Below are 16034 nucleotides of genomic sequence, written 5' to 3' on the forward strand. Positions count from 1 at the left end.
AAGGATAACTATCCGATTGAACTTAACCATATCAAAAGAATGATTAATCTTAATTTTCCATTTTGTTTACTCTCTAGTAAATCGTACCTTGAACATAAAGCATGCACCTTCGTTTTAACCTAAGGCATGGCCATGATAGCAAAAGCAGTACTTATACGTGGTGATAATAGGTTTGCATAATGTTTTTGAAACGTGATTTCGCGGGAAGGTTTTTTTTTAGATTTATAGATAGATTAAAAGATGCATTTTGTAATCTGAAGTTTGATCAATAAGCTTAATCATGTAAATATAGAGTAATTGTCAGATCTTAGATTACAACTTGTGAAAACCTCACTCATCCGCTAGTGACTTCGAGAGTATGGGATTTAGGATGCTCATTCAAAACAGAGACAATTCTTGGGAAGGGTGAGGCCATTCCACTTAGAAGTGTAGACACTTTGACAACTTCTGCATAGCCACTTCAACCCAACACACTAACGCACCCTTCAGACTCTTCAGACACACCGTGGAAGAATATTAAACAGCCTGGCAGACGACAACTGTTGACAGCTGTATCGTGAACAATTCGGTCACTGAGAGATAGAAGATTGTGTGAAGATTAAATAAGATGGTTGTTCCGTTGATGGGATGTCTTATATTAATATGCTTTTCTGTTGTAGTCCCGATAGCCTCCTGAAGTTAATGAAATCCTCTCTTGAGAAGGTCGATGTCATCGTGACCTCGGGTGGAGTGTCAATGGGCGAAAAGGTATTATGTCAACTATTGAATGTATACATTCAGGATTTTTGCAATGCCTGAATATTACATGTTTTAATCCAGTCGATCTATTATATATGTTTAAAGTGATATACCTTTGAATGGAGTTAACCAATGTTCCATATGCTATTATGATAAAGAGATATGGAAAATATTTACTTGCATCGCAATCTATACTGACACACTTAGACGCCTCTGTTTGGAAGATAGGTTTACAGAATAAAACAAATACTAGACTGCGATCACCATGCCCATTACTTACGAAAAAGCATAGGCCATAAGGGCACATGATCCGAAGTCATTCTTATACATACAATTGTACAAGAGGTATGGCACAATGGAAATATGTATAAATGATAACTACATAGTAATACTTTTGTGATGAGGAATCATTTTACTGATGATTAAGTCCTAACAGGGTGTATATATCTCTAGCAACCTGATTTATGCACAGTATTAATATGCGTGAATACATATTTCATGTGTGTCTCTCCCGGTCAATATAGACCATATTTCGGTTGGATTCCAGTCTGTTCGGAAATGTCCTCACGGATAGATTCAAGAAATATTTCAACCGATGTTATCCGATGATTTCACTAAACTTTGAACTTTATCTGATTTCGATCAATTCAAAAGTAGCTTTGTCATGAAATAATATATTTTAAAGTAACGGGTTTTAACATTTTTTTTTTGTAAATTTCATTTCAGGATCTATTGCGACACGTATTACAGACGGACCTTAAGGCGAAAATACATTTTGGACGAGTTTTTATGAAGCCAGGGTAAGGTCGTGTTGTTTTATAACGGCTACATAGTCAAAAGGAAATCTACATGAATGTTTTTATAGGTTTTTACCCACGTGTCTCGCGTGTTTCGTTTCACATTTGCTGTAGTATATGCATCATAATCATATTTCGTTACAAAGTACAGAATGTCTTAATACATACGATATTATTGTCAACTTGAACATATCAGAGACCTACAGAAAGATTATCAGAAACTAATCACGGCGTGATTGCACTTTAAAGTTGCCAACACTAAAAATTACAAACATTTCACAACATCGTAATTCAGATTCAAAGCCGGTGTAGCGAGGAAGGATAGAATTAACTGAACGAATACTCAGTAAAGAGAAACGATAATAAAAACCACTGCGTCCTTGACGATAGCTTCATATACAGTATTTGCAAAGAAAAGCTGCTGTTTTAGTTTATTTAAAAGTCATTATGGACGAATAGTGTTACCGGATGATAAAAAGTAAAAGTCTTAATTTGTTTTATATTCCACTATTTTACTTTTATAGGGAGTCAGAGGGTAGGGGGTATGGAAGTGTTACATATGTCCGTCCATCTCTTCTCGTTACTAGTCATTGTCAATTCTTCAATAGCTCTTCACAGATTTAGCTCATATTATCAATTTCCACACATTGAAGTGGTCATTGTTTGAATGGTCATTGGTCAATGTTAATGAGTCAAAGGTCAACACATGTAATTTCAGATATGATCTCCGACTGCTTATGACACTAATTTCGGCTCCTATCTTACGATGTACTGCGCCTAGTAAAACAACGCTTATTGTAAGCAACGCGTTGGGTATCTTTCTGTAAGCTGAAAAAAGTTAGCATGTGAAGTTTTATACGGAGAAACATTACTATCTAGTGCAGCCAATCGAATTATCGCTTTCATATAAAACTGTCAATAGTTTGAAATCATAACATGGATTTGAATTAGGTACAAATGTTTACCGGCACCACGAGACGTCGAGGATTACTTTGAAACATTAGTGTATTTCTAACATGTGTTAATCAAAACTAAATGCATAACAACATTTATGTTTGTGATCAATTGATATTTTCACAAGAATCGGTGAATATACCAATATACAATGCACCCATGTTTTTTCAAGAAAGTGCTTCCAGTTCTTAACGTCGCTTTCGGTGGCTGTACAGCTTGCTTCGTAAACACTTTATCATAATATGTCGGCTGATCTAATCTGATCTATCTGTCACTTTAGTTAAAAATAAGAAATAAGAAAACATGCGTTCTTGGAAATTTGTGTTTCAATTCGTGCATAAAGATTGAATTTGTTGCTTAGGCTGGTCACAATAACTAAGTAGTAAAATAACAATTATAATACTTGGTACTCATTTTTTCTCACTCTGTGCTAGAATCGTCTTATCAACACTACTGATTCGGACTGTCATTTAGTGTTCAGATATTTTTTTAAAAAATCCTCCAAATGTTAGAAAAGGATATCACAGCTTGTAAGATACCGTAAAACATCCTTTGTTAACTCATAGATGACATGTGTCGAGCACTGGACACTAATAGCTACTTCTAAATCCTGAAACCACAAAACCAGCTGGACCGTGACATGCCAAAGCACAGTTACCTTAACTTAGCGGATCTACTTCATTTTTTCAATGATTTAATAACCATTCTTGTGCTATTGTCCTTTTTCAACTCAACAAACAAGTCAAATTTAAACAGATGGTAGATTTTGTCGAATTCATTTGACTGTCCTATATCTGAAACTTTCAATATTGACCGTAATTATGACGATCTGATAGGCAACTAGGACTCAAGAGCATGGCCTCGTATGGTTTATTGTAATTTGAGGGATGCTGGAGGTGGTCCAAGGATATCTAGGCCAGTAGAGATGGATACAAGGATGATGAGTGATAAAGAAGTAATGGCCCTTATTGTTTGTAAACTCTCACATGAAAGAACCACCTATCAACCGCCTGTATAACATATTACACCCACTTGTTTGATCACTGGGAGGAAATTCATGCAAAATAACACCGTGTGTAACGGCACATACCTAAATTTTCCTTCCGGATAGAGCACAAACCACACACTAATTTTTACCATTTATCGCTGTGTAAATGAAGTAAATAGCTCGTGTTTACTGATCCAAAATACATATTCTTTTGTATGTGATATGATTAGCCATTCTCCGTTATACAATATATAAAAATATATATATCACAGATGAAAATTGGTAAATAGGTTAGGAGAAGTTTTGAGATACTTAATTTGTTTTCGGGAAGAAGAATCGCCTCTCTTTATACTGGATATTTGATGTTACCAATATATACTTCGGGATCATGATTTTTACTCCTCCTAGCTCTTTCACTTACCGTATCGATAGGACAGCAGGGTCTTAACTTAGAATCAAATATGATGAAACTTGGGCAGAATATGAGTAAAAGAAATATTTACCCGCAGATCCCTGAATATGTTTAAGAAAAATAGACCGGGTGGTCAGGAGGAGTAAGCGTCTTCTGTTTCGTTGACGACACTTGCCTTGCAAATTTAAGTCAATGCAAGTACATAATGGGTATTTCCTATGTGAAAACTAAGTAAACAACAACGGAACCACTGGGTATACTAAGAAGAATTAAATGTGTCCAGCTTCATATCGTACATCATTACATCGTATGTTATATTTCTCTTATACCCTTTTCTGGTTTTACCAGATCATTAACTTTCTTACATATGTTTCATATTGTAGTATAAAATAAAACAGAAATTTAGTGTATGAATTGTTTCTGGAGATAGGGAAAAAGATGAATATTTACTACGTTGAAAACTACATTTTTTAAAAATTTCTCTTAATTCAAATGAGACAATTACAAAATCTACACTTAATTGAATTTTACAATGAAGATATAGCTTGACTTTTTCTTCAAAAGGACATTATCCGGAATGATTTAACGGCAAAATTAAATCGTAGTAAGGATAAATTTGAGGTAGGATTTTCTAGGAATGACTCTTCATTCCTTGTAAAGTAATTGCGGGATGTCATTGTATTGTATTCGAGTCGTTGGTGTTTAGATACCACGGGTCATTAATATATTTGAATAGCTTTGACGGGAAACAACATCTTCTGAAGTCAAGCAAGTGCAGCTTAGGCTTGTCTGACGAAGAATGCAGGCTGTTTAAATGTGTATTCCTTAACACAGAAAGTTTCTCCTACCAAAGTCTCTATGCATTGTCATATCAGCAAATATTATCGTATCTTTAAGAGGAACTGAAGATCACATCGGCTACTCCGCACAGTTCACGAAAGTAACAATGCATGACCAAGAATTACTCTCTCCATTTCATTTCCGGATTGAGATCGCAGTAAGATAGATCAGGCTATATATGATAAGGCAGTGTTATAACCAGGCACACGCTACCAACCACAAAGATTTTTTTTTTTTTAACTTCCCGAATCAAAGATGAATTGTGTAGGTTTATTTACGGTGTAATTCATATTTATTACTACTCATTTCTGTCTTTTGTTTATGTATGATGATACATGTACACATGAAACACTAATGTAACAAAACATGTACGAAAAGTGCAAAATTTATTCCATCTATAATTATACAACATTCATTCTACTTGTGATTATATAGTGTTTGGTTTTGGATACTCACAGCGGTAATTTTGGTTTCTCTTTTGAAAAAACGAAAGTGTTTTTTCTGCACTTCCTACTTGAATTATGGACTATTCATGGAATCGTACCTGAATACCGCTAATGTCTGTAGGTAGCAACATAAAGATACTAACTTAGTTCCATTTTACCTCAGTCAGACTATTTGTGACGATTCTGTTTTCATGAAAACAAAATGGATAATATCTTAAATGTTACAACTTTCTCGTAATATTTATTTGGATGTTTAATAACAAACAGTTTTAAGCTATAACCCCTGCATCAGTATGGCATTTGAAAGATAAAGGTGAATTGCGAGGAAATATGAACGTAGGTGGTTGTTTTGTAGAAATTTGAAATGTTAAAGTAATGATATCGGCCTTGGGGGATACTTTACGTAATTTTATTGAAATTTCTCTTACTATAAGCAGATTTTTATGGTTTTGGAGTTTTCACCTTAAGGGTTATGTGAAATATTTAATGTCAGTTTAATACAATCATTGATTTCAATTTTAAAGGTTTCCACTGATGCAATGTGTTCTGTGATGGTAAAATGCGGGTAATTTTCTTCAATTTACCTTGTTTCAACAGGATGAGATAAAGACCGTCTGCTGATTTAGGGTTAGATTTACTTTTATTTAGTGGAATGGACCTGACGAAGAGATGGTGCTAATGATGTTACTGTAAAAGTGTTATTTCTTAACAGGTAGACACCATTTGGGTGTGTTATTGCCGGTTAAAGGTACAGGTCTGCACCCTTTCCATCGGTCATTCAGCCTTTGTGCGTCACTTGATTGGAGACGTTGTTCATATAGTCTTTCACTCTTAGTACTGCCAATTTTTGTTGTGGGTACCTTTGATCTTTGCATTGCCGACTGAAGTGTACTAAAATCGGCATTCATATTTCATTATACACAGAGTAATGTCCTGTTTCCCCCGTCAGTAGGTTAGTCAGGAGTTCATCTCGGATTACTACACCGTCTTATGATATCTTTTCTGCTAGCTAGTCCCTATCGCGTACTTAACCTTGTAGCATTTCTCTTATGGTGCAAACAAGTGTACAAGAAACTCCTGTGAAAAAAGTATCCTTTCAAACAATTCAAATTTAGACATAGTCTATGCCAGAAAATGAAAGAAAATCACATATACAGCCGTTTCTACCTTCGGTAATCTGCATACAATGCTTGAATTTATTCGAATAGTAGCAAGGTTCAGAATATACTTTGCGTTCTTCTGGATTATTAGATATATGAAAATTATACGAAGTGTTTTTTTTTTGCATTTGTTTCGATTTTTATTTCCTCTGTCGCCTCCGAGGTTTCAAGCCAATCAAATAACAGGATTTATAGCCATGACCTGTTGTTGTATTTGTGACGCGATGTCTAGCGGAAAGTAGGAAAACTATGGCGTGTAATCCAGTCTTACTGGTTTATAACAATCCCCGTACAGTGTTAGACTCGCAGAACATTATTACCTGAAAAGATGACAAATTAAATCTTAGTTTTCGTGGACGTTTTTACTTGATAATTTTATGCAGCGCATCCTTAACACCAATGCGTACACAATCAATTGAATTGCCACAATGTCAAATTTGCAATTCATTTATGATTGTGGGAGGGGGTAAATTTACAGTGGTGAAGTTTTCTTTACCCTCCTTCATTATAATATCAAGGAAAATTGTATACGCTGCACAAGATGTTTTTACTTTGGAAGGGGAATGACACGCGAGTTACGTGATCAATACGAAAGATCAGTTACCAATCTAAAGCTGCCCTGACACTCCCTCTCTAACAATGGTTTGATAATTAGAAACTACAATCAGTCATTTGTGTCTAGAGAGTAGAAATCAAACGAAGAGGAAACATTCATGGGGATGTGTATTTATATATGTGTGTGTGTATATGAGGATTTGCGTCCAATCAAATGAAAGGATACATGCTGTGAATATGTTTTATCGTACATTACAGTACGGGTTGGTTAACCATGTTTCATTTAGATTTGATTGCTACAATATGGGATGGTAGACAAAATATAGTACAATAATAAAGAATACAGAATTAAGAAATACCTGATTTATGAAAGGAAGAACTGTGCAATAGTTGTAATCATCATCATCATCATCATCATCATCATCATCATCATCATCATCATCATCATCATCATCATCATCATCATCATCATCATCATCATCATCAACAACAACAACAACAACAACAACAACAACAACAACAACAACAACAACAACAACAACAACAACAACAACAACAATGATAACAACAACATCTAATACTACTTCTACAACAACTACTACTACTACTTTTACCACCACTAATATACTACTACTACATATAGATAGTTAGTAGCTGAAACTTTATAAGGAAGTAGGTTTTAACAATATTCATTCAACATTAAGATCACTGTATGGATACTTTCTTTCTTTTCACGTGTGCTAACAATACTGTTTTTTTTTTTTTTGTGAACTGAGTAGCTACAATACAACACTAACAATGTTGTTCAGTAAAAGCAGTATTTACATGAATTCCTAGGATGACTCATGCTTGACTGACTTTATCACCACCTGAAGCTTTTTTTTTACGTTTTAAATGAAATATGATAAACAAATGATTTATTTTGGAAAGTTTATGCTGTGTGGTAGATATTTATAAAATGCAAGTAAAAGATGCATGTTTTTACACGTGTAGGATGAACCTGTCTAATTGCACTCCCTGGGGAACTACATGTCTAAAACTGGTTGCCAAATTAGTCACACGTGTTTTCCCGCTGTTGGCTGTACTTTAGTTTCTTGGAGGATTACAGAATTTTAAAACATATATAAATACCTTCCAAGATATTTGAAAGGATGCTCAAATTACTATCTTTTGTTTTACACAGAATATACATTATGTATATACCTTACGTAACGTTTGTAACCGTTACTATACAGAACAGTGCAATCTCGGAGACACCAGGTGGTATCAAATCCGGAAGCTGGAACGTCAAAAGCAATGCCGATTGATGACTGTTTGGATTTGAAATTGCGTTTTGGCATTGCGTTTTACAGTAGTAGTTGCCCTTTTTCAGCATCCATATCACTATAGACCGTCAATTATCGGTACGAATGTTTTGCGCTGGTGTTTCACGTTTAAAAGGTATTTCTAAAAGAAGAGGACTCGTGAAAGAAATGCATTACGCGGATGTCATGCGTTGTAGTTATTGATATGGAATCGAAAACATTGCTTTTTGCTTGTGTGTATTCCTTCCGTTTTTGTGTGTTTATGTTTTAAGTATGTGTTGCGGAAATTTGTTGAAGTCATAGATAATCAGAAAAGATGTTTTAGTGGAAAGTAGTTCGCTCATTTTGTATCAACATTTAATTACATATATATGTATATTCTAAATCTGTTAACGATTAATGTTTGACTGGATTATATAAAACAAGCAGAAAAATAGCATTGCTTTCATTAATGGGCTGGCGTGCATCTCTACTTAACTTGATTGAATAAATATCTTGTTGATCTAAACATAATATTGAAACTCATTAACCGGTTCACGATGAAAGCATAATACTCACTTCAATACAATTATAGTCAACTCTGTATTAGCAATTTCCTGTAGGCAGGATAATTAACAACCACCTCCGCTACAGGCACAGTATAAATAAACATATATACACTGACGAGATGAAAACGTAATTCATTATAAACATTTGAGAGGAAATACTGCATGTAATTCATTACCAGGAAAGCCTAAATGGCAACATAATTTGGAACATTTTTGTGGCAATATATACCAATATTTATGTTGTGCAGTTTATGTCGAGGAAAAGAAAAGAAATTGTAAACCCAGTGCGGTATGGTTAATTCTAAGTCAAATCTCGCCCGTAGGTTTGTGTTCACGCTGAAATATCATGGTTTGACGACCGCGCGCTAATGTTACGTATGATTCCTCCTCGCCATAATTAATGATTCAACATCCGAAACAATTTGGGACAGTGATGGGTGTGTTTTATTAATAAAATGGATCGCTTCCTCCTTTGTTGGTGTACCAGGTGCAAATTGTACTAGTTAGCAATATTTTCCTCAGAGAGAAAGTATAAGTAAAAGTCATTGGTCGACCACGCCTACCTTAGGTTAATACTTCATCTTCTATTTCTCAGTACATACAAGTCAGATCGTCTCTCAAAGGAGATGTTACCCAACACTGTATTTCACATCGTCTCCATTTAGACGCTGACATCACCGCTGTGCACTTCACAGCGTCTCCATTCAGATATTGACATTACCACTGTATACTTTACAGCGTCTCCATTCAAACATTGGTATCACTGCTGTATACTTCACATTTACACCACCGCTGTACACTTCACATTTACACCACCGCTGTATACTTCATATTTACATCACCGCTGTACACTTCACATTTATACCACCGCTGTATACTTCACATTTACACCACCGCTGTACACTTCACATTTATACCACCGCTGTATACTTCACATTTACACCACCGCTGTACACTTCACATTTATACCACCGCTGTATACTTCACATTGACACCACCGCTGTACACTTCACATTGACTCCACCGCTGTACACTTCACATTTACACCACCGCTGTACACTTCACATTTATACCACCGCTGTATACTTCACATTTACACCACCGCTGTATACTTCACATTTACACCACCGCTGTACACTTCACATTTACACCACCGCTGTACACTTCACATTTACACCACCGCTGTACACTTCACATTTACACCACCGCTGTACACTTCACATTTACACCACCGCTGTACACTTCACATTTACACCACCGCTGTACTTCACATTTACACCACCGCTGTACACTTCACATTTACACCACCGCTGTACACTTCACCGCTGTATAATTCACATTTACACCGCTGTACACTTCACTGTACACTTCACATTTACACCACCGCTGTACACTTCACATTTACACCACCGCTGTACACTTCACATTTACACCACTGTACACTTCACATTTACACCACCGCTGTACACTTCACATTTACACCACCGCTGTACACTTCACATTTACACCACCGCCGCTGTACACTTCACATTTACACCACCGCTGTACACTTCACATTTACACCACCGCTGTACACTTCACATTTACACCACCTTCACATTTACACCACCGCTGTACACTTCACATTTACACCACCGCTGTACACTTCACATTTACACCACCGCTGTACACTTCACATTTACACCACCGCTGTACACTTCACATTTACACCACTTCACATTTACACCACCGCTGTACACTTCACATTTACACCACCGCTGTACACTTCACATTTACACCACCGCTGTACACTTCACATTTGCACCACCGCTGTACACTTCACATTTACACCACCGCTGTATAATTTTACACTTCACATTTACACCACCGCTGTACACTTCACATTTACACCACCGTATAATTCACATTTGTACACTTCACATTTACACCACCGCTGTACACTTCACATTTACACCACCGCTGTACACTTCACATTTACACCACCGCTGTACACTTCACATTTACACCACCGCTGTACACTTCACATTTACACCACCGCTGTACACTTCACATTTACACCACCGCTGTACACTTCACATTTACACCACCGCTGTACACTTCACATTTACACCACCGCTGTACACTTCACATTTACACCACCGCTGCACACTTCACATTTACACCACCGCTGTACACTTCACATTTACACCACACTTCACATTTACACCACCGCTGTACACTTCACATTTACACCACCGCTGTACACTTCACATTTACACCACCGCTGTACACTTCACATTTACACCACCGCTGTACACTTCACATTTACACCACCGCTGTACACTTCACATTTACACCACCGCTGTATAATTCACCACCACCGCTGTACACTTCACATTTTTCACATTTACACCACCGCTGTACACTTCACATTTACACCACCGCTGTACACTTCACATTTACACCACCGCTGTACACTAAATCACAGTTACACCACCGCTGTACACTTCACATTTACACCACCGCTGTACACTTCACATTTACACCACCGCTGTACACTTCACATTTACACCACCGCTGTACACTTCACATTTACACCACCGCTGTACACTTCACATTTACACCACCGCTGTACACTTCACATTTACACCACCGCTGTATACTTCACATTTACACCACCGCTGTACACTTCACATTTACACCACCGCTGTACACTTCACATTTACACCACCGCTGTATAATTCACATTTACACCACCGCTGTACACTTCACATTTACACCACCGCTGCACACTTCACATTTACACCACCGCTGTACACTTCACATTTACACCACCGCTGTACACTTCACATTTACACCACCGCTGTATAATTCACATTTACACCACCGCTGTACACTTCACATTTACACCACCGCTGTACACTTCACATTTACACCACCGCTGTATACTTCACATTTACACCACCGCTGTACACTTCACATTTACACCACCGCTGTACACTTCACATTGACTCCACCGCTGTACACTTCACATTTACACCACCGCTGTACACTTCACATTTACACCACCGCTGTACACTACAAATCGTCTCCATTCAGACATTGAAATCATCGCTGTACACTTCACATCGTCTTCTTTCAGACATGGACGTCACAGCTGTACACTTCACATCGTCTCCATTCAGACATTGACATCACCGCTGTATACTTCACATCGTCTCCATTCAGACATTTACGTCACCGCTGTACACATCACATCGTCTTCTTTCAGACATTGACGTCATCGCTGTACACTTCACAACGTCTCCATTCAGACATTTTTTTCAAATGTATTCGCATAATCATTTCCTACAGTTTATATATTTCCCGTGTTTCATTTCTTGTCAGTATTTTGTCGGCATCTCTCAACACTCATTTTTATCAGGATACTTCTCGCCTAATTTACTAACAATCAATAACAGTATTATACTCGTCGCTGTTTTTTCATGAACACTTTTCTAATGTCATTATGTTATGGAGATGGTAATCTTCTTTATCTCATTTGGAATATTCTGTTTCCTTGTCCGATATGAAGCTAGACATGTTTGATGCTCATTTGTTTGCCAGGTTGTTCTGTTGATGCTCACCTTGTTCTCATTTGGGAACATGACACTGCTTACTTAGACTGACCAAGATTTACATGGCGGGTATAGCGAGGAAGCCACAGACGCATATCCTTTCGAAACGTCCCTTTCCCCTTTTGCGTTTTCGGAATCTTCTTGTAAATACGTCTTTTCCTCTTTTTTGTGCCAGAACTTCATCGAATTTGTGTGAAAATTCTCTCGACATTTCTATATTTTCTTTGTTGTTTTTGAAATTGTTGGTCAAAGAAAGTTTGCTCTGGTAATGAAAGATAAGCCATGCGTCTATGTCTTTATATAAACGTAAAATGGGCCTTATCTCTTTGACATATGACGGCTTATAATCTCTTCAAACTTCAACATGGCCTTTGTAATAATTTTTGTATCAATGTTTGCTGACAGTTCCGCGGCACCTGTAATCGTCATCTTTGAACTGTAACTACTTTACTCGAACCCGCGTATACAAGTTAATTTTTATTTGATGTAATTAGTTACATTCACATTTTTCCGGACATGTTATCAGGATATCTAGTTGTAATTAAATTAATGGTGCGTATAAACATCACACATGCGGAAGTTGCTACTGTCGGCATCTCACAACAACATAAAAACATGTTTATCTGCGAAAAAAACTGACATTTGATATTTCCATGTCGTTCACATTCAACGCATGGTACACTTGATATAACCTTTTTAAGTGGATATGGAAGACTAGTACTTATTAAGTCGTTTTATGCTCAACTCACACGCTGTCAATCACTTCTCCTTGTGTTGACCTAACTCAACCCTTACTTTCATCTAGTATCACACCAATTTTCGGTCATATAGATTTAACCACATTTTGATGTAGGATAGCATGCCATTCAGTTTCTAGAGACTGTAATATCAGTGTAGACTGAGTACTAGTATAATGACGAGGAACGCAACACAAAAGGTATATGACCTCAAAATTATCATACACCAATCTTTCTATTACAATACACTTTTGAAACAAAAACCCCAGCAAACACGATGTTTTATTTGATCTTGTAGTAATTGCCAGTTTTCCCCCTCTTTCATAATGGTACCCATTTCCTTAATTAAAATGTAACTGAATTGAGTATTAAATTATATATGAATTACTTATGGTGCTTGCTAACGTCCGGTTCAGTCGACAGCGATATTGTAAGTGTAGAATCAAATCCGGAACAAAGAACGTGGATCATCCGATAAAGAACAGTAATCATTGCTAGTGCATGGCTTTTTTAATCACACATTACCATAATACTGCAGAATGTTTCACTTCACCGTAGTGTGATAGATCATCATTTCGTTGAAACTGACTTTCTGTTGTCTATTTTGAAGACTATCAATAGTTGTATCGATTTCATTTAGGTAATACTGTCATTTAATCAATTGCATTCAGATAATACTGTCAATTAATCAATTGCATTCAGGTAATACTGTCAAATGATTTATTACGTTCGGGTAATACTGGCAATTTATCTTCAGGTAATAGAGTATGTTATTGATCACTGATCTGTGCATTTAGTTCATTTTTATGTAAATGTTTTCTCACCGGTATTATGCCAAAACCAATGTTTATGAAATTTCGCGAAGGTAAGTGTTATTCGCTTGATTACGATTTGATTTGTCTTACACAAGTATAAATAAAGTAAAATTAGGTGTCAATTCCTGACCGGTGGTACAATGTAAACAATAGATACAATAAGATACATCCGGGTTACTTGACGTCATATCTGTGATTATCTAACTTTTGATCTGACAGTCCGTGAGATATTCCTTCGTGTTTGAATTAGAGCATAAAAGTTTAAATGCACAATTTGTTATCATACGTTAGCGTCTTTAACTCGTGTTTTTACAATTACTGGAAATGCTCTAGACTTAATAGAAGTTGCCTTGTTTATGTCATGCGTCACTTGCTAAATGACGTCAATACCACTCTTAACCCTGAACAGATGCAGCAGGAAGTACTAACCCCCAAACAACCATACGTAATGTGTGAAGTACTATGTAGGGTATATACTATATACATTACTGGTGTACATACTGGACTGTTATTTACTGTTCGTGATAGCGAATACTCGGAAGAGGAAGTATGTTCATTATCGGAAAATACTGTTACCGAAGGGCCAAGTGAGCTTAGGCCGTGACTCAGTATCCTTCGTCCTTCCGTGTCGCATTTTCCATTTCAACGAGGTCTTCTCAATAACCATCCTACCAAATATCACGGTATTTGCCTGATGGATTGCTGGGATGAAGCCAGACAAAGGTTTAGAAAAGAAATGACTTTGACCTATATTCAAGGTCACAGGGTTCAATTTGTTAAAACCTTCAATCTACTTTTTCTGACCAACCAAAAGGCACAGAAGCAAGGTATTTGGCTGATGGATTCCTAGAATGAGCCTAACAATGTTTGCAAAAACAAATTACCTTGATCATTATTTAAAGTCATGTGGGAGGGGGGAATGGGGGGGGGGGGTTGGTCTGTTAAAACTTAAAATCAAACCTGACTAACCACAAAGGCACATTACTTGACGTTCTAGGATGGAACCCGACAAATTCTACAAACAACTATGACTCTGACCCATATTTAAGGCCACAGTGTTGAATTTGTTAAAAGCTTTAGACGACTGACTAACCAAATGGCACAGAAGCCTGATCTAAAGGTTAGCAGAATGAAGTCCAATGTTTGCGAGAAGAAATTACATTGATCCCTATTCACGGTCACAGAGGTCAAATTTGTTAAACCCTTAAAACAGCTTACTCAGACAAACCAAAATGTGTTGAACTATGGTATTTTGCTAACAGGCTGACAAAGTTTACGAAAAGAAATGACCTAGTACCTTACTCAAGGTCACTGAGGTCAAATTGGCTTAACCTGTTAAAGAATTCTTATGGTAAACAAAAAGTCCGGGCAGCATGATATTTGGTGTTTCTTGGTGAAGTCCTGACAAAAATAAATGGCATTTACCTATGATATAGGTCATATCTGTAATCATTTGGAGTCGAGTATAAGAAGCTGTTTGTTGTGGATGTTGATTAGAATTGAATTTGCCACTTTGAATGCCAATCGTGAACATGTTCATATATTTGTGATGAATAACGATTCTATTTTTTGATGAATATTCAATACCAGGTGGGCGTTGAAGGCCCAGTGGGCCTCTTGTATTAATCTGCTTTGGTTACAATATTAAACAACATGTGCAATGCTAGTAATAAGAATCGGACGTCTCGGATATCACAGGTAAACAGTCCCGTGTCTGTAATTCCCCTTCCCTTTTCACATTTCCATTTAATCCGCCTACATTGGAAACACTAGAATTGATTCTCAGCTTTCACTCTGTAAACATTGTATTTGCTTTCTCTGATCCGTCGTGCCCCCGTTAACGTCTATCATATAGATCCGTGAAAAGAATAGCAGAAATGATTTGCTCTGCTGTAAAGCTATACTTAATCGCTTACATTTTCCCGTTGGCTATATTGTCCACTAAAAGATAGACCAAAGCATGATAATGCGATCATTATGACTAGAAAGTGTATTAATGTGAAAATCAGTTATTTCAACGGTCCAGTTATGTGATGATTACAACGTTATTTAAACATCTTCTATAAACACAGAACACCCATCTGGTTAGCTGGTAGGGATCAATCACTTACATTGATACAGCAAGCAATCAGATGGCACACACC

General features: G+C 36.8%; 1 protein-coding gene across 1 annotated transcript in view; it reads left to right on the plus strand.

Moving 5' to 3' along the window:
- LOC132554072 (gephyrin-like) overlaps positions 1-16034 on the plus strand; it is an 89751-nt gene that overhangs the window by 60327 nt on the left and 13390 nt on the right. The window contains exons 15-16 of the mRNA XM_060218370.1: positions 660-747; positions 1465-1538. Of these exons, the coding sequence (XP_060074353.1) occupies positions 660-747; positions 1465-1538 (162 nt within the window). The remainder of the gene's footprint in view (positions 1-659; positions 748-1464; positions 1539-16034) is intronic.

This window comes from Ylistrum balloti, unplaced genomic scaffold, assembly GCF_031769215.1.
Source record: "Ylistrum balloti isolate Yb309-2 unplaced genomic scaffold, AGI_CSIRO_Ybal_v1 Utg370376, whole genome shotgun sequence".
NCBI classification, from domain to species: Eukaryota; Metazoa; Mollusca; class Bivalvia; order Pectinida; family Pectinidae; genus Ylistrum; species Ylistrum balloti.